The sequence below is a fragment of the Haliotis rufescens genome, unplaced genomic scaffold (genome assembly GCF_023055435.1).
Source record: "Haliotis rufescens isolate VD_foot unplaced genomic scaffold, xgHalRufe1.0.p SCAF_2, whole genome shotgun sequence".
Classification (NCBI taxonomy): domain Eukaryota; kingdom Metazoa; phylum Mollusca; class Gastropoda; order Lepetellida; family Haliotidae; genus Haliotis; species Haliotis rufescens.
Genome location: NW_025963890.1, coordinates 42,190,205 through 42,212,086, shown reverse-complemented (window position 1 = coordinate 42,212,086; position 21,882 = coordinate 42,190,205). Strand labels below are relative to the sequence as shown.

General features: G+C 40.3%; 1 protein-coding gene across 1 annotated transcript; it reads left to right on the top strand.

Moving 5' to 3' along the window:
* The first annotated feature begins 8,330 nt into the window (after nt 1–8,330).
* LOC124149419 (tripartite motif-containing protein 2-like) lies at nt 8,331–14,573 on the top strand. Its single transcript, XM_046520996.2, has 2 exons — nt 8,331–8,679; nt 12,685–14,573. Exons 1-2 carry the CDS (start codon nt 8,671–8,673, stop codon nt 13,861–13,863), a joined length of 1,188 nt encoding a protein of 395 aa, XP_046376952.1. The 5' UTR covers nt 8,331–8,670; the 3' UTR covers nt 13,864–14,573.
* Nucleotides 14,574–21,882: the final 7,309 nt, after the last annotated feature.

Sequence of the window (21,882 nt, the reverse complement as noted above, 5' to 3'; positions counted from 1 at the left end):
ATTTAGCCATTATAGATGTAGAACAGTAAGTTGGTAAGTAAGCGACAGGTGCAGGTATACATTGTAAGCAGGTAGATAGTTAGCAATTATATATGTAGAACAGTAAGTTGGTAAGTAAGGCAGCAGGTGCAGGTATACATTGTAAGCAGGAAGATATTTAGCAATTATAGATGTAGAACAGTAAGTTGGTAAGTAAGCGACAGGTGCAGGTATACATTGTAAGCAGGAAGATATTTAGCCATTATATATGTAGAACAGCAAGTTGGTAAGTAAGGCAGCAGGTGTAGGTATACATTGTAAGCAGGTAGATATTTAGCAATTATAGATGTAGAACAGTAAGTTGGTAAGTAAGCCAGCAGGTGTAGGTATACATTGTAAGCAAGTAGATATTTAGCCATTATAGATGTAGAACAGTAAGTTGGTAAGTAAGCGACAGGTGCAGGTATACATTGTAAGCAGGTAGATAGTTAGCAATTATATATGTAGAACAGTAAGTTGGTAAGAAAGGCAGCAGGTGCAGGTATACATTGTAAGCAGGTAGATAGTCAGCCATTATAGATGTAGAACAGTAAGTTGGTAAGTAAGGCAGCAGGTGTAGGTATACATTGTAAGCAAGTAGATATTTAGCCATTATAGATGTAGAACAGTAAGTTGGTAAGAAAGGCAGCAGGTGTAGGTATACATTGTAAGCACGTAGATATTTAGCCATTATAGATGTAGAACAGTAAGTTGGTAAGTAAGCGACAGGTGCAGGTATACATTGTAAGCAGGTAGATATTTAGCCATTATAAATGTAGAACAGTAAGTTGGTAAGTAAGGCAGCAGGTGCAGGTATACATTGTAAGCAAGTAGATAGTCAGCCATTATATGTGTAGAACAGTAAGTTGGTAAGTAAGGCAGCAGGTGCAGGTATACATTGTAAGCAGGTAGATAGTCAGCCATTATATGTGTAGAACAGTAAGTTGGTAAGTAAGGCAACAGGTGCAGGTATACATTGTAAGCAGGTAGATAGTTAGCAATTATAGATGTAGAACAGTAAGTTGGTAAGTAACAAGAAGATGCAGGTATAAGCAGGTAGATATGTAAGCGATCCGTCGACATGTAAAGTGTGATCATATAGATGTGTATGCTGGTAGACTTGTATGCAGATGGATATGTATCCATGTATATATGGATGCAGGTAAATAATTATGTCGGTACATATGTATGCAGATAGACATCCAGACAGGTATTTATGTAAGCAGTACATAATAATTATGTAAGTGCTAAGAGCTGTAAGCAGGTAGATGGGTTAAGAGACAGATAAGCATACAGATAGGTATCTAAGCAGGCAGATATATGTCGATATGTAAGATAGATAGATAGGTAGGTAGATAAGTATACATATGTCCGCAGGTGGATCTCAGTTAGATATGTAAGCAGGTATACGATATTATATGTATGTAAGTACGTAGGTATGTAAACAGCTAGATATATACGCAAGTAGGTATGTACGCAGGTATTTATGTAAGTGGGTAGGTATGTACGCAGGTATTTATGTAAGTGGGTAGGTATGTACGCAGGTATTTATGTAAGTGGGTAGGTATGTACGCAGGTATTTATGTAAGTGGGTAGGTATGTACGCAGGTATTTATGTAAGTGGGTAGGTATGCACGCAGGTATTTATGTAAGTGGGCAGGTATGTACGCAGGTATTTATGTAAGTGGGTAGGTATGTACGCAGGTATTTATGTAAGTGGGTAGGTATGTACGCAGGTATTTATGTAAGTGGGTAGGTATGTACGCAGGTATTTATGTAAGTGGGTAGGTATGTACGCAGGTATTTATGTAAGTGGGTAGGTACATGTATGTACGCACGTATTTATGTAAGTGGGCAGGTATGTACGCAGGTATTTATGTAAGTGGGTAGGTATTACGCAGGTGTTTATGTAGTGAGTGAGTAGGGTTTAACGCCGCTTTTAACAGTATTCCAGTTATATCGCGGCGTATCAGCTTAATGTGGGAGGAAAGCCCGAAGTGATGCAGGTCTCAGACGTTTACCACTTCGGTGAAACCCATGACTACGGGTATGGTGCTGACAAACCTAGAAACATAATCGTGGCGAACCGGGATTCGAACCCATATTCATAGGTTTCTGGCGTGCCCAAGGGACGCAACTCTGCACAGCGAATCGCTGCGCCTTAGACGACTGGGCCACCCGTGCCCCCAGGTATTGATGTAAGTGGGTAGGTATCTACGCAGGTATTTATGTAAGTGGGTAGGTATGTATGCAAGTTTTTATGTAAGTGGGTAGGTATGCACGCAGGTATTTATGTAAGTGGTAGGTATGTTAGCAGGTATTTATGTAAAGAGGAAGACAGATATGCAGATGGATATGAAAGTAAGTAGATAGGTATATGTAGGTATATGATGTAGTATTTATGTACGTAGGTATGTAAGCAGATATATATGTTAGTAAGAAGATATGTACGCAGGTAGATAGATATGCAGATAGATGTGAAAGCAAGCAGATATGTACGCAGGTAGATATGACGCGAGTAATTATGTACCCAGGTAGATATGCAGCGAGTAATTATGTACCCAGGTAGATAGGCAGCGAGTAATTATGTACCCAGGTAGATAGGCAGCGAGTAATTATGTACGCAGATAGATAGGCAGCGAGTAATTATGTACCCAGGTAGATATGCAGAGAGTAATTATGTACCCAGGTAGATATGCAGCGAGTAATTATGCACGCAGGTAGATAGGCAGCGAGTAATTATGTACGCAGATAGATATGCAGAGAGTAATTATGCACGCAGGTAGATAGGCAGCGAGTAATTATGCACGCAGGTAGATAGGCAGCGAGTTATTATGTAAACAGATAGATACGTATGCGAAGATGTACGCACGTTGACGTGTGGAGATGAAGCAAGCGGACTACACACGTGAACGAGTTGGTTCAACCGGGAGAAGCGGACGTAGAATCTACGCCACTCTTACAGCTGACAGCAATGTTGTACATAATACAAGGGTAAATAAAACATCCTGGGGCTAGGTCTGGGCATATTGTATGCCCGGGGCTGGGGATTGCCTGGGGTATAATGAAGCCGATGAAACGTCAGTTTTGTTATCTGGTGACTCCAGTTTCACCTTAAATTATCAGTTTCACACTTGACACTGATTACATAAGCACAACATGCCTCTACCCAGACCTCCTCCCCGCCTCTCCGCACACGCACTCGCACACGCACACGCACACGTACGCGCAGCTGGACACGCACTCGCACACGCACATGTACGCGCAGCTGCACACGCACTCGGACACGCACTGGCATACGCACACGCACACGCTCTCGCACACGCACACGCACTCGCACTCGCACACGCACACGCACCTGCACAATTCTGTATTCTGTGTGGTGATTTACACTGTATGTGTATTGGATTCGACTGAAATTTTTTAACCAACATTCTTGGGTTGCACACACACGTGACGTTGAATTAACGTTGACGTGACGTGACGTGACGTGTCGTTGACGTGACGTGCATATTCCTACACGCAAAGGGGTCGATCGGTGTACGGTTGACGGTAGGAAGTGACAACATAGTGTCGATGGCTTGGTTATATACAAGTACAATGTATTTACTATGTACAGTTAGATGAACAAGAAGTGTTTTGTGCCAGGTCAGCACATAGTGGTAGTGGTTATTGCCCAAGCTATACTAAGGGTGAGACCTTGTTATTTTTGTCTCTGGGCTAATCCTTATACATCCAAGGTCATCGGACACAGATTAAGTAATAAATATAAACAACAGTAATGATGAGAAGTGACATAGTTGCGTGGCTCGTCCTGGATGTCCACCAATGTAAAATACAATGAGGATTAAGAACTGGCACTAGCATAAGATAACTGAGATATAGGGACTATCTGATCTAAATGCTTGAAATGTAGGGACTATGTGATGTAAACAATTGAGATGTAGGGACTATGTGATGTAAACAATTGAGATTTAGGGACTATGTGATGTAAACAGTTGAGATGTAGGGACTATGTGATGTAAACAGTTGAGATATGAGATGTAGGGACTATGTGATGTAAGCAATTGCGATATAGGGACTATGTGATGTGAACAGTTGAGATATAGGGGACTATGTGATGTAAACAGTTGAGATATAGTTACTATGTGATGTGAACAGTTGAGATATAGGGACTATGTGATGTAAACAGTTAAGATATGAGATATAGGGACTATGTGATGTGAACAGTTGAGATGTAGGGGACATGTGATGTAAGCAGTTGAGATATAGGTACTATGTCATGTGAACAGTTGAGATATAAGGGACATGTGATGTAAACAGTTGAGATATAGGGACTATGTGATGTGAACAGTTGTGATATAGGGACTATGTGATGTAAACAGTTAAGATATGAGATATAGGGATTATGTGATGTAAGCAATTGAGATATAGGGACTATATGATGTGAACAGTTGAGATATAGGGACTATGTGATGTGAACAGTTGAGATATAGGGACTATATGATGTGAACAGTTGAGATATAGGGACTATGTGATGTGAACAGTTGATATATAGTGACTATGTGATGTGAACAGTTGAGATATAGGGACTATATGATGTGAACAGTTGAGATATAGTGACTATGTGATGTGAACAGTTGAAATATAGGGACTATGTGATGTAAACAGTTAAGATATGAGATATAGGGACTATATGATGTAAACAGTTGAGATATAGGGACTATGTGATGTAAACAGTTAAGATATAGGGACTATGTGATGTAAACAGTTAAGATATGAGATATAGGGACTATGTGATGTGAACAGTTGAGATATAGGGACTATATGATGTAAACAGTTGAGATATAGGGACTATGTGATGTAAACAGTTAAGATATAGGGACTATGTCATGTGAACAGTTGAGATATAGGGACTATATGATGTGAACAGTTGAGATATAGGGACTATGTCATGTGAACAGTTGAGATATAGGGACTATGTGATGTGAACAGTTGAGATATAGGGACTATGTCATGTGAACAGTTGAGATATAGGGACTATGTGAAGTGAACAGTTGAAATATAGGGACTATATGATGTGAACAGTTGAGATATAGGGACTATGTGAAGTGAACAGTTGAAATATAGGGACTATGTGATGTAAACAGTTAAGATATGAGATATAGGGATTATGTGATGTGAACAGTTGAGATATAGGGACTATGTGATGTAAACAGTTAAGATATGAGATATAGGGGACTATGTGATGTAAACAGTTGAGATATAGGGACTATGTGATGTGAACAGTTGAGATATAGGGACTATGTGATGTGAACAGTTGAGATATAGGGACTATATGATGTGAACAGTTGAGATATAGGGACTATATGATGTGAACAGTTGAGATATAGGGACTATGTCATGTGAACAGTTGAGATATAGGGACTATGTGATGTGAACAGTTGAGATATAGGGACTATATGATGTGAACAGTTGAGATATAGGGACTATGTGAAGTGAACAGTTGAAATATAGGGACTATATGATGTGAACAGTTGAGATATAGGGACTATGTGAAGTGAACAGTTGAAATATAGGGACTATGTGATGTAAACAGTTAAGATATGAGATATAGGGACTATGTGATGTAAACAGTTGAGATATAGGGACTATATGATGTGAACAGTTGAGATATAGGGACTATGTGAAGTGAACAGTTGAAATATAGGGACTATGTGATGTAAACAGTTAAGATATGAGATATAGGGGACTATGTGATGTAAACAGTTGAGATATAGGGACTATGTGATGTGAACAGTTGAGATATAGGGACTATGTGATGTGAACAGTTGAGATATAGGGACTATATGATGTGAACAGTTGAGATATAGGGACTATATGATGTGAACAGTTGAGATATAGGGACTATGTCATGTGAACAGTTGAGATATAGGGACTATGTGATGTGAACAGTTGAGATATAGGGACTATATGATGTGAACAGTTGAGATATAGGGACTATGTGAAGTGAACAGTTGAAATATAGGGACTATATGATGTGAACAGTTGAGATATAGGGACTATGTGAAGTGAACAGTTGAAATATAGGGACTATGTGATGTAAACAGTTAAGATATGAGATATAGGGATTATGTGATGTGAACAGTTGAGATATAGGGACTATGTGATGTAAACAGTTAAGATATGAGATATAGGGGACTATGTGATGTAAACAGTTGAGATATAGGGACTATGTGATGTGAACAGTTGAGATATAGGGACTATGTGATGTGAACAGTTGAGATATAGGGAACATGCTGTAAACAGTTAAAATATGAGATATAGGGACTATGTGATGTAAACAGTTAAGATATGAGATATAGGGGACATGTGATGTAAACAGTTGAGATATAGGGACTATGTGATGTGAACAGTTGAGATATAGGGACTATGTGATGTGAACAGTTGATATATAGGGACTATGTGATGTGAACAGTTGAGATATAGGGACTATGTGAAGTGAACAGTTGAGATACAGGGAACATGCTGTAAACAGTTAAAATATGAAATATAGGGAGTATGTCATGTAAACAGGAGAAGTATTAAGACATTAAGAGAAGTATGTAAACAGGTCAAACTCTTAAATGTTATCTTTAAGTTAAATAAAACAAAGTTGAGGAAAAAACATTAATTAAAATCATATGAAACATGTATATACTGCCACTGTCAAAATAATAATATATTAGCAACATTATTTAAATATAAGTAAATAAACGGCTTTTTTTATTGATAAAATGTTATCTCCGTCAATACTGACATATCTCTTACCCTTTTACACGTCCACTTAACCACATTTGAGATGTTGAGATGCTCCCTACTTCCTTGTCTGAGTTGTGGAGTATACACTGTCGCCATGTTGACCGACCTAATTCGTGATCTAGCCTTGATACACTCCCCTTGACTGTGTCCAGGTCCTGAAATAGAACAACTACCACCCTGAAACAACCTCTCTGGTGTCGATCTGCCCTTTAAAAGACTACAATCATCGGGCCTTGGGTGTGCTAAGGGACTCAAATCTTCTTTAGCCACCGCTATGAGTCATTCATGGCACTGGCTGTCTTCAAGTTTGAACTAGTCTGGTTCAGACAAACCATTGATCGATGACATGTAAAAAGACCCAAACGGTCTGGGGCGATGGTACAGACTTAGTCAGGTTTTGTTTTAAACATATTTTATTGACATATATGGTCAACGGGATTGGGCAAAAGTTATCCAACTTAGGTGTCCCTTTCCCTACTCTATATGTACAGACATTGATTATACAGTCATATATATACACATATACATACACACATACATATACATACGTATACAGAAACACATACATATACACATAATCATATATACACACAATCATACATACTCATACATACATACACATACTCATATACATATGCACATATTACATTTATAGTAACAAAGAGAAAGGTATTTACACAAGAACATAAACATAATGTTTGCAAGAATAACATAGACACACATTAGAATTACCAATATAAACACAATGTACTTGTATATTCACATTAATCCAAAATACATGCAAGACTACATATATAATTACACAATCATACATACACTTATATACATGTACATATATGCACACATACACACACTACATACATGCACATATACCCTTGTATACGCATGCATACATGTATATACATACATACACATATTTACACATATACACCAGTATATATACATACCCGTAAACATTAGGCTTACAGACAGAGACAGAGATACCCATGTATTCATATACATGCGTGCAGTTTATACACTAATGGCGTAATTAATGATAAGTGGTCGCAGAGCGATATTCTATATTTATGATAAAGGGTTACTCGAATCTATTAATCTATTAGTCTATCAGTCGACTTAGTCAGGTCACAACTGAGAACCCACCTTTGTCAAATGTCAGCTGTCATAATCCTCAGCCACACTGCATATTCTTGAATATTGCTATGGCGCCTGAAAACATATTCACTCTCTCATTTTCCATTATACAATTAGCGTTAATTCAAGCCTCTTCATGAATAAGAATGTGATAACATACATATCAAAGTGATATTCAAATGTTTAACATTCACAGAACTGTTTTATTAAAATCAATAAAACCAAATATAAACTGTAAGGATTAATAGTCATGTGGATAAAATAAACTCGGTGCACTGACAAAAAACAGCTATGCATAAACTCAGTATGACCTCAAGTTGGTCATGTATTGACAGGTACACACAAACGCACGACTCTCACACATTTGAATTTCAATCCCATTTTCTGCGCAGCACACGGACGCGGACCTTCACATTTGGGTAAGATAGGTTGTTTTATGCACAGGTATACAACAGAAGTTGAATTACCCCGCCCTCCCCATACACCACAATTGATGTACAGATCAATAACCCGGATACTTCAATACAGCGATTCCTACCCGCCATCGAGAGTGACTGGGACGGCTAACAACCGTGACCTTGCACTGACGTCACGGCCCGGCGGGTATTGAGGCCTCACAACACGAACACACCCTGTTTCAGGCTGAGCGCGCACCGAACTCGGGGCAGAGAGATTCGCCGCCATAACAAAGAATCCGGATTTGCTATCGGCTGTGGGATGGCTGTCGTGAGTATTGTTCGTGTATATTATCAAACCCTGATTTCAGATAAAACTGCTGCTGTGACGCGACGAGAAGGGAGACATGTTGAACACGATTACACGTACATATAAATAGGAGACCCTAGATCGGTCTATGGTCTCAGATAGACCCGAAACCTTGGATTTTTACGTAGTTTGGAAAACAGAGAACCCACCTTTTCTGTGAAGCATATACAAACACTTGGCGATATATGACTCTTCCCTATGTTTGAAAATAGAGTCCAGCTTTTCTATGTAGCATATACTAGCAGTAGCTCATCTATGACTCTATAATCAACAAACAATGTCAATAGTCGTCCTTATCGACCTAACTCACGTTTAGGTTAAGAAACCCCTTTCAACCCCTGTATTTATATAGTCTATGGTGTCGTTTTGTGTAAAGTAAATGTTAGTTTTAAGAGGGACATTGTCCTCTTCACGACATATATATCGACAATACGTACATACTTATGGCTACCTCGCTAGGAATATTCGGGGTCGTGAATATTGCTACACGCACTGTAAATAACCTGTTATAAGAGTCGTGTTACTTATATTCATAGAGGGAGGTGAAGTATTCGTCCTGACAAAGACGTGATTTGGAATGACCTGACATTGTATGAGTCGATAAATCTGATTATGTGTTATGAGGGGACCACGCATAAGGCGTTGTCTAAGCTATATTAAGTAAATACAGTTCAGGTAATCTATATAAGTAGTGTATGAGTAGCATAGACCTTCGGGCTATTGAGAGAGGGGGTAGAAGGCGTGAGAAATCAGTTTCAGATATTTTACGCAGTATTCAGGTAACGTGGCCCATAGCTCAGTTTGTCTTGTATATATGAGAGACACGTGGAGACAAACTGCCCTATGGGAGACACATATGTCAGGGAAACTGCACATTGACAATGGGCCATGTGTATGACAGATATATGTGTCAGATAAACTGTACTATGGGTCATATGTATGAGAGACACATATGTTAGACAAACTGCACAAGGACAATGGGTCATGTGTATGACAGATATATATGTCCGATAAACTGTACAATGAGTCATATGTATGAGAGACATATATGTCAGATAAACTGTACAATCGGTCATATATATGAGAGACACATATGTTATACAAACTGCACAAGGACAATGGGTCATATGTATGACAGATATATATGTCAGATAAACTGTAAATCGGTCATATATATGAGAAACACATATGTTATACAAACTGCACAAGGACAATGGGTCATATGTATGACAGATATATATGTCAGATAAACTGTACAATGGGCCACATGTATGAGAGACACATGTTAAACAAACTGCACATGGACAATGAGTCATGTGTATGACAGATATATATGTCAGATAAACTGTAAATCGGTCATATATATGAGAAACACATATGTTATACAAACTGCACAAGGACAATGGGTCATATGTATGACAGATATATATGTCAGATAAACTGTACAATGGGCCACATGTATGAGAGACACATGTTAAACAAACTGCACATGGACAATGGGTCATGTGTATGACAGATATATATGTCAGATAAACTAAATCGGTCATATATATGAGAGACATATATGTTATACAAACTGCACAAGGACAATGGGTCATATGTATGACAGATATATATGTCAGATAAACTGTACAGTCGGTCTGATATATAAGAGAGACACATATGTTATACAAACTACACAAGGAAAATGGGTCATATATATGACAGATATATATGTCAGATAAACTGTACAATGGGTCATATGTTTGAGAGACACATATGTTATAGAAACTGCACAAGGACAATTGGTCATATGTATGACAGATATATATGTCAGATAAACTGTACAATCGGTCATATGTATGAGAAACATATGTGTCAGATAAACTGTACAATAGGCCACATGTATGAGAGATACATATGTTATACAAACTGCACAAGGACAATGGGTCATGTGTATGACAGATATATATGTCAGATAAACTGTACAATGGGTCATTTGTATGAGAGACATATGTCAGATAAACTGTACAATGGGCCACATGTATGAGAGACACATGTTAAACAAACTGTACCATGGGTCATTTGTATGAGAGATACAAATGTCAGACAGACCGTCCTTTGGGTCATATGTATGAAACACACATATATGTCAGACAAACTGCACTATCAGCCATATGTATGACATAAATATATGTAAAACACACAGTACTATGGGCCACATAGCCTGAACTGTTAAATAAAATGACATAAGTTTCTTTATATATCAAGACAAAGACGTATATAAATATATATATACATACAAAGACATTATCATCTACCATGGCACAATTTTTAACCGTTTCCTTGTGTAAGGACAGTGCGATTGTACAAGGTTGTATTTTAATGTTGTGACTGAGGGGGCTAGGTGTACTGTAGATGGCTGCCTCGCCTGGGGCTCCTACAGCCCGCGGCCTCAGCTGGGTGCATGTAGATAACAAGTAGTCAAGATGTTCTCTGTCTGCGTGTCAGACAATGCTGGCAGGTGAAACGAGGACTGAAGTCATCACGACTAGACACGACGCCATGGGAGTGTTTATCTTGGAGAATAAACAAATAAAGAGAGAACTGCAGACCCGGAGTGATATACAATTGATACGTAGAGGTAGCTGATAGAGACGAATAAACATGGACATACGGACACACAAACACATAAACAATTAGGGAGACGAAAAGAAGGACATATAGCTAGGCAGATGGATAGACAGAAAGACGCACATGTGTAGAGACAGAAAGACGGATAGACAAATAAATAGATAAATAAATAGACGGATGGTAGATGGACATAGATGCGAGATAGACATACTAATAGATAGGCACAAAGATAGAGAGGGACAGATAGATATAGAGATAAATAGATAGACTGATGGATTGAGTTGTAAGAAGACATACATGAATACGGATAGATAGATGGACAGAGAAAGAGGAAGACGGATGAAAGGATAGAGCAACACGGATGGACTGATAGATGCATAAATAGATGGAGAGTGGTTAATTGATGATAGACAGTTGGGAGAAATGTACATATGTAGCATATACCATATATTTACCACGATTACTATAACTACTATTACATCTACTACTACTACTACTACTACTACTACTACTATCAGTATTACTCTAATTGCCACTACTTTACAGCCTCTGTTATTACATCTACAACAACTACTTCTACTACTACACTACTACTACTACTACACTAATACTACACTAATACTACTACTACGCTACTAATACTACTAATACTACCTATTACTGCTACTACCTACTATTACTATCAGTTCTACTCCTACTTCTACTATTACAATCAGTACTACTACTGCTTCTGCTACTATCAGTACCTCTACTAATACTGCTACTGTTGTCAGTATTTCTGCAATTACTACTACTACTGAGTACAACTGCTGCTGATGCTACTACTACCTAGGACTATCACTACTGTCAGTTCTATTCCTACTACAGCTCCGTCTACAGATACTTCTACTGCTACTATCAGTCAGAGACCATATACCGATATATGGTCTCTGCATCAGTGCTCCTCCTACTACTATCAGTATTACTGCAAGTACCACTTCTTTACTGCTGTTGCTGCTGCTGCAGCTGCTACCGGTACTACTGTTACCCCTACTACTGCTACTACAACCCTTTCGGGGCGGTCGGGTAGTCTTGTGGTTAAAGCGTTCGCTCGTCACGCCGAGCACCCGGGTTCGATTTCCGACATGGGTACAATGTGTGAAGCCCATTTCTGGTGTCCCCCGCCGTGATATTGTTGGAATACTGCTAAAAGCGGCGTAAAACCATACTCACTCACTCACTCATTACACTCAGCAATTGTACATATGGTTATACGGTGGGGATCTTAACTGTGGGGATTTTAGCCCCACCATTTGTACAATAGTGAAAACAACCCTTTTGGTCAGAGATCCTGAGCATACCCTCCTGTTTCAGATGATGGACCCAACTGACGACGTGTCGGTGGAACTAGAGTGCAGCATCTGTCTGGAGGTGTACAGGGACCCCAAGACACTCCCGTGCATCCACTCCTTCTGCCGGGTATGCATCATCAGACATGTCGTCTGCCAGGCTCAGGTCTGTAAGCGGGAGAAGAGATTCCACTGCCCTCTGTGTCGCAACCCAGTCTACATCCCCAGACCTGATGCCCCGGTAGAGAAGTGGGCAGATCAGTTGCCCAACAACACCCAGATCCCCGATCTCATCGCTAGTTTGATGTGCAAGCATCACCCGAAGATGATAGCAAGCTACTATTGCAAGAAGTGCAAGTGCGTGACGTGTGATGTGTGTCGTAAGGAAAGACACCCGTTATGTGAAGACGATTCGTTCTGCCCCTTGAAAGACATAGCCTCAAAGAAGAAGAGTGACATGACAGGACGACAGCAGCAGATTGACGTGAAGTACAAACACATGTCGGACAACGTGGACCTGATCAAGTCTGTTGCCTCGGAGTTGCCTGGTGCGGAGGCCTTGTTGGTTAAAAGAATCGAAGACCAGGCGAGATCCCATGTTCAAAGTGTACTTAATGCAAAACGGAATTTGCTGAGTATGTTAGAGGCGTCTGTGGACCAACAGCTCGCTCTGCTCAAACACGCAAAGAACCCAGTAGACGAAGCGGCGGATGTGTTAAACCATTATAAATCTGAAGCTGACCACGTCATGAAAACATCAACAGGGTTAGACTATGTTGAATCTGTTGACCTTGTGAAGGCAAGACACCGAGAAGGTCTGGAAATGATTCAAAATCTTCATAGCAAGTGTCGGCCACCCACCGTCACCTTCGTCGAGAACGAATCAGTTTCGACCAGTATCGGAGAGCTGGTGTCCCCTGTGCTGTGTTCAAGTCCTTTCCTCGCGAACGACGTCTTTCTGGCTACACCGCCTTCTTCTCAGTTCCAGTGGTCTGACCTACATGTTTCAACATATGAATCAATCCCAAGATCGTCACCACCAAATGGTCAGAATCCTCAAACTCCTGTCCAGCCTTCGTCACCTAAAGGGAAACAACCCTCGTCGTCATCACAAAAGTTGTCTCCCATGAAGTCCTATCTAAAAGCCATGGCAAAACGCGGGTCGAGGGCGTTTCGTAGAAGTAGTTCGGATTCTACCCCTTAACGTCCGTTCTTCCTCATAAGCAGGGCATTCCTGACGAGACGGTATCAACCAACTACATTATTGAACAATGTGTTTGTTTGTATCAATTTGCAATTAACAAGATAAACAAAATATGGTTGAATTACAGATGTTTTGTTCATCTTGTAGTGTGGTTTTCCGTGTTGAATCTGTGATCTATGTACAGTTTTTATTCCTTATTGGATCTTCTGGAACATATGGACCATATCAAGCATCGTCTCCATCCTTCATTACATGTGGGACCTTCCGATATATGCCTAATACATGTGGATCTGTTTGATCACATATTGAGGATGATGAAACTTAAATAGGAAACATCATCTGACATCATCTGGATACAGTTCAGGACATTTCTTCATTACATGTGGGAGTTTCACACAGTTGCCAAAACGTGACATTCGCATGTATGATTATTAAATGTGTATCTTTTTTATCAAATATTGAGGACAAAGTGATTTAATTATGAAACATCATCTGGATACAGTTCGGGACATTTCTTCATTACATTGGTGGAGTTTAACAACTGTTGTCAATTCGTGACAAATCTGATCTATGAGCATGAATTATGGCAGAGTAATGTTTCCATAGTATTGTCACATTAGGGTTTCCAATGCATCACGGTGCAGTGGCAGTATTATTTTGTGATATATGTCTACGATGGAAGGTTGTAGACGATAAAATCTTTCACTGTTGTCAAGTGTTGTCATGTTTATTATTAATTAATCGTTGTTATGACAGTTTGTTTTCTGTTTCATAGACATATCAGCCAGACGAATAACCTCGGTCTCTATGACTCTTATCTATCTGCTGTTAAATGTCGTAGTACAGGGGGCACGGGTGGCCCAGTCGTCTAACGCGCCGCGATTCGCTGTGCAGAGTTGCGTCCCTTGGGCACGCCAGAAACCTATGATTGTGGGTTCGAATCCCGGTTCGCCCCGATTGTGTTTCTAGGTTTGTCAGCACCATACCCGTGCTCGTGGGTTTCATCGAAGCGGTAAACGTCTAAGACCTGCATCGCTTCGGGCTTTCCTCCCACATTAAGCTGACACGCCGTGATATAACTGTAATACTGTTAAAAGCGACGTTAAACCCAACTCACTCACTCACTCGTAGTACAAACACGTTTACTAAACCCGATCCGTTCAAACAAAAGATGTTAACACATACTGGTCAACAATAATCATCGTTATATATGTGCAAGCAGATCCCAATAATATATCGTGTTAAATAACTATTACCGGCCATAAATATAGTTTATAAATATATACATTTGACGATGATTTTTTATTGTTTAGGGCGGGCTTTCCTAACAAAATAATATTCGAGTAATAATGATAAAACTGTATTAATTATAATATTATTTTAGTATAACTATTTGAATATCCAAATGCAATAGTTTCATACTGGTGAAATCTAATGAGAGAGAACCCACTCGTCCGTTGGTAGATGACCAAACGGTGGATACACGAATGCGAACATACACCCGAAACACAAGTGTCAAGACTTGTGCTGTCACCCTGGGCAAGAGAGCCTCTGTTCACCCAGGTGGGAATCAGTCATCATCACAGTCATCACCAATCATCACCATCATCATCATCATCATCACAGTCATCATCAGTCATCAATCATCGTCATCATCATCACAGTCATCATCAGTCATCATCAATCATCAATCATCATCATCATCACAGTCATCATCAGTCATCATCAAACATCATCATCATCACAGTCATCATCAGTCATCATCAAACATCATCATCATCACAGTCATCATCAGCCATCATCAATCATCATCATCATCACTGTCATCATCAGTCATCATCAATCATCATCATCATCATCATCATCACAGTCATCATCATGACCGTGAAAAGTTCTTCATCATCAAACGTTATATTTAGACACTGGATCTATCAGTGTAATCTAGCGTTACAGGAAGTCATTGAAACTAACACGGTTACTTAACTTACGACCAAGTGTATAAGTAGCCCAGGTTGGCATGGCAACATCAATGTCAACTCCGGCTACATCTGGTAGTCAACTTCAACAGCTGGTTAATATCTACCCCTGACCTACTTTCAGATGTGACACGATCACACGCAGTCACCCGTGTGTCTGTACAGATACTATTTTTTTCTTCATAGCTCTTCATATGAGTCACGACCAGCGCTTGCTAGCATGCCCTTAAGACACAGCAATACAAAGGAATGTTATTTATTTTATTTATTTTATGCCCATAACGTATACTGTTTTCAACCAGACGGCCTGAGGTTGGTGATTCGACAAAGGATTCCATCTCTAAACCTGACAGTAAATACATGCATTGTATTGTGAAGATTTAGTGGGTTGTATACCTTTTGTGTCTATTCTCAGTTGTTGTGGTGGGCTTGGCGAGGTGTGAATATAGTTCGAAGCACTGCTGGACGAAAATTCGTATAGCCTGCCTTCTTCCCCGCTTGTAATTACGTTATACATGTCCAGGTACCCCCCCACCCCCACCCCCGACCCCCCCCCCCCCCCCCCCCCCCCCCCCCCCACCCCATTTATTATCAGCGAGCTATATAAGTTACCAAATTCCATCCTGTCGAAACAAAACTTTAAGAATATTAACGTTATATCTGACGTGAGACACCCAGAATATGGGTTGTACATACCTAGCTCCTTTAATGTATCAATCTCCAAATAAATATACAGTAAAGTACGGTTATAACGAACTCAAAGGGACTACTAATTGTAGTTCGTTATAACCTAGTTCGTTATAAGCACATATACAGCATAACTACAGCAAAAAGTCGGGACCAAAAAAGTAAGTTCGTTATATCCGTAAGTTCGTTATAAGCGTGTTCGTTATAACCGTGGTTCACTGTATTTAATCCGTAAATATTAATGTGTTAAAGCTCTTAACATATATTTCCACTTATATTACATGCAACGAACTTAAGAAATGATAGGACAGATTAATGTGAACAATTTAAAATGTTTTCTGCACATCTGCTATCCACAAATATACCACTCAAAGAGTTTAAGAACATTATTATTCTTTCATATTACTATAGTTTGTTTGTTTGTTGTTTAAAGCCGAACTCAGATATATATTTTAGCTATATGATGGCGGAATGTAAATAATTGAGCCTGGACCAGACAATCCAGTTATTGACATCATGAGCATTGATCCACACAATTTGGATTCGATGACATCCATCAACTTTTTCTGTCCATCAACATGTCTTATCTCAATTATGAACGGATCGCATAATCAGTCATTTCTTTGGAGCAGCATATTTGTGGTAGCCTGTGACTAGTCTGTTTTTCTTTGAGATTCCGTGTCATAGATGTACCGTAGAGCAGGCCAGGCATGCAGACACCTGGAGTCCACTGAATGATTGCATTCGATTCATCACGTTTAAGTCTCGCATAAGGCTGTCAACACGTACATACAACAGGCTTTGATAGCAACAAGTCTATCTGATAACATGCAGCATAGCAAGAACATTAGACTGACACCTAGTCTCTGAAATAGAAATGATTTCACGGAACAAAAAAATTTGTTAAATTATCTTGATATAATATAATAAAAAGGAGCCTAGAGAAACTGCAATTATCTAGACTTACCAACTTATATAGACTTGCATGGGATGTTGTGGATATTTTTGTATCAGGGTCTGTGTGACAGACAAGAACATTGAGTGATATACACGCCAGAGCTGGGTCTTACATGTACATGTCGATCTGTTCAGGGCAGTGATGTGTCCAGGGAGAGTGATCTGTTCAAGGGGAGTGATCTGTTCAAGGGGAATGGTCTGTTCAGGGAGACTGATCTGTTCAAGGGGAGTGATCTGTTCAAGGGGAGTGATCTGTTCAAGAGGAGTGATCTGTTCAAGGGGAGTGGTCTGTTCAGGGAGAGTGATCTGTTCAAGGGGAGTGTTCTGTTCAGGGAGAGTGATCTGTTCAAGGGGAGTGATCTGTTCAAGGGGAGTGATGTGTCCAGGGAGACTGGTCTGTTCAAGGGGAGTGATCTGTTCAAGGGGAGTGATCTGTTCAAGGGGAGTGATCTGTTCAAGGGGAGTGTTCTGTTCAGGGAGAGTGATCTGTTCAAGGGGAGTGATCTGTTCAAGGGGAATGGTCTGTTCAAGGGGAGTGATCTGTTCAAGGGAAGTGATCTGTTCAGGGAGAGTGATCTGTTCAAGAGGAGTGATCTGTTCAAGGGGAGTGGTCTGTTCAGGGAGACTGGTCTGTTCAAGGGGAGTGATCTGTTCAAGGGGAGTGATCTGTTCAAGGGGAGTGATCTGTTCAAGGGGAGTGGTCTGTTCAGGGAGAGTGATCTGTTCAAGGGGAGTGATCTGTTCAAGGGGAGTGTTCTGTTCAGGGAGAGTGATCTGTTCAAGGGGAGTGATCTGTTCAAGGGGAGTGTTCTGTTCAGGGAGAGTGATCTGTTCAAGGGGAGTGATCTGTTCAAGGGGAGTGGTCTGTTCAGGGAGAGTGATCTGTTCAAGGGGAGTGATCTGTTCAAGGGGAGTGATCTGTTCAAGAGGAGTGATCTGTTCAAGGGGAGTGGTCTGTTCAGGGAGAGTGATCTGTTCAAGGGGAGTGATCTGTTCAAGGGGAGTGTTCTGTTCAGGGAGAGTGATCTGTTCAAGGGGAGTGATCTGTTCAAGGGGAGTGTTCTGTTCAGGGAGTGTGATCTGTTCAAGGGGAGTGATCTGTTCAAGGGGAGTGATCCGTTATAGGGAGTGATCTGTTCAAGGGGAGCGATCTGTTCGAGGGGAACGATCTGTTCAAGGGTAGATGAGGTTAAAGTGTTCGCTTGTCGATTAAAACACGGTCGAATTCTCCACATGTGTACAATTCTTTTGTTAAAAGCGCCGTTAATCACTACAAATTCACTATGTGCTTGCTGAACCGAAGCGAATGATTCCCTTCAGAAATGAACATATTGGTTGTATAAGTACTGCAACATTCTCACTGTTTACGTTCACTGTATACCATTCAATCCATATCAACGACTCCTCACTGTATATAAGGAAAGAAGAAGAAGAAGTCAGAAGAAGGAGACATGGTATCAAATATTAAATACAGAACAATTAGGACTTATATAAAACTAAACGATAACAAATCATTTAAAAAAAGCATAGGGCAACATATACATTCTCATGTATATCATACTTTAACATTTGTTTAAAAGGAAGATGCTATCTGGAATAAATGATGTACAAGCTTTTCTAGTTTCACAACAGGAGCTTGACAGCGGCGGCCTGAAGAAAACGCTAGTATTCAGGATGTGAGAAAACAGTTGGATCGGTAATGACTCAACAGTACTATCTATAGCCACGACTCGGGCTTGCCTTTGTTGAAAAAGAACAAGGATGGGGCCAATTTACAGTCCCATAGTGTAAAAATTGACTTGAACCATCAACATTCCAGTTTGTCTTCAAACTCAACTCTTGTTAAGTGTCTCAGGTCAGTAGTTAATGGTTATCCCAATAATTAATAAAACCTTTAAACACGTTGTTTCATCTCACACACGGAACTAATTAAAGCGTGTTGACCTGGCATGGAAATGGGCAGACATGGTTTGTCTTTTCAATTGTGAACCCGTGAAGATTCGGAGTAGAATAGGTCTTCACTGACGCATGCTTGCCGTAAACTGCGACTATGCTTGTCGTAAAAGGCGACTAACGGGATCGGGTGGTCAGGCTCGATGACTTGGTTGATGCATGTCATCGTATGCCAATTACGAAGATCGATGCTCATGATGTCAGTCATGGGATTATCTGGTCCAGACTCGATTGTTTACAGACCGCCGTCATGTAGCAGGAATATTGCTGAGTGCGGCGTTAAACAACAAACAAACAGAATTTTCAATTGCGTCTTTCTCCGTAGGCGGTCGCTGGTAATAACCGAACAGAGACTGATTGGCTTTTCCAAGTTAATCAAAACTCCGATTCATAATGTATGGTACTTGTGTCTCTCACATAGTTTAGTCCCATATTTGACAAACAGAAATTATTTAGAGGGTAACATCAATCTCAGCGAGCTCAGGAATACAAAATTTCAACTGAACAATTATAACAGTAACAGGCAGCACGTTTCTGGTTCCTAGATTAAGGGGTTTACGAACATTCTTTAACCCAAGTATTCCTGTTAGTGGTAATGTGATGTAATATTTTAAAGCGCTGATATCAGCTGTTCTCATTCTGACGTATGTGTGACTCATGATAATAATCAATGTACTACTCATATTACATGGAAACAGGGGGCACGGGTGGCCCAGTCGTCTAAGGCGCCGCGATTCGCTGTGCAGAAACCTATGATTGTGGGTTCGAATCCCGGTTCGCCCCGATTATGTTTCAAGGTTTGTCAGCACCGTACCCGTGCTCCTGGGTTTCACCGACGTTGTAAACGTCTGAGACCTGCATCACTTCGGGCTTTTCTCCTACATTAAGCTGACACGCCGCGATATAACTGGAATACTGTTAAAACCGGCGTAAGACACAACTCACTCACTCACTCACTCACTCACTCACTCACTCACTCACTCACTCACTCAATCACTCATGGAAGCAAAATGGTGCAATGCATTATGGCGTGTAGGTAGCGCCATAATACAGACCCTGAAACAAAATATATCCAATACAGCCCATGCAAGTCTATAATGTTTGGCAAGTCTAGATTACTGAAGTTTCAGAATCTCAAAATCTCAAAATGAAGAAAGCCTATGGGCTCCTCTTTATTATATTTTATAACTATAATTTGTAACAACTGTTTTTTTCTGTAAAATCTGCTCATTTCAGAGATTAGATGTCAGTCAAGTAGACCAAGTAACCCGGATGTAGACTTATGTGTAGGCCCATACACTGCCTATAAAATATGTGCAGTGTCACGACAATCTCTGTTGACGCGCAGGCACATATATGAAATGTATTGTTGGTCTTTTAAGGGGTAATGTCTCAATATCCCGGATCATGTTACACACGAAATGTACCTGATTTTCCACAACACATTCAAATGCGTCATAATATTGGTTTTCCGTTCGCAGGGCTTGGCGGGCCTTTCACTAATTAAATCAACGGTGGTGACTAATCCGGGTGTGCTGTAGCGAAACTGAAATTAGATCCGTTCCCGAGATGTGTTACTTTAACAATGTGGTATTTGTTGTGTGCTTGATGCATACCAACACCGACATACCTGTTACCATGGTAACCTCTTTGAAAACCTTTCGGAGTACATACACGCAAAGTAGGTGTGTTTTCGAATCAGAGGTCCCAGCACCTATACAAGCAATGAGCGTAAATGTAGATGTTTGACCAAATGTGTGCTTTACAATGGTTAAGAATGTATTTTGCGAGATCATGACAATATATGTATACATGTACTATGTAAAGACAAACACAGCGGGAATTTTGGACTGGAATGGGTGGTGAGATTGCGATAAAGCGATAACACGAGACGAGAAAGCGATAGTACGAGATGAGAAAGGGATAACATGAGACGAGAAAACGATAACGTGAGATGAGAAAGCGATAACATGAGACGAGAGAGCGATAACACGAGACGAGAAAGCGATAACATGAGACAAGAAAGCGATAACACGAGATGAGAAAGCGATAACACGACATCAGAAAGCGATAACACGAGACGAGAAAGCGATAATACGAGATGAGAAAGCGATAACATGAGACAAGAAAGCGATAACACGAGATGAGAAAGCGATAACACGAGATCAGAAAGCGATAACACGAGACGAGAAAGCGATAACACGAGACGAGAAAGCGATAACATGAGACGAGAGAGCGATAACACGAGACGAGAAAGCGATAACATGAGACAAGAAAGCGATAACACGAGATGAGAAAGCGATAACACAAGACGAGAAAGCGATAACACGAGAACAGAAAGCGATAACCCGAGACGAGAAAGCGATAACAAGAGACGAGAAAGCGTTAACACGAGACGAGAAAGCGATAACACGAGACGAGAAAGCGATAGTACGAGATGAGAAAG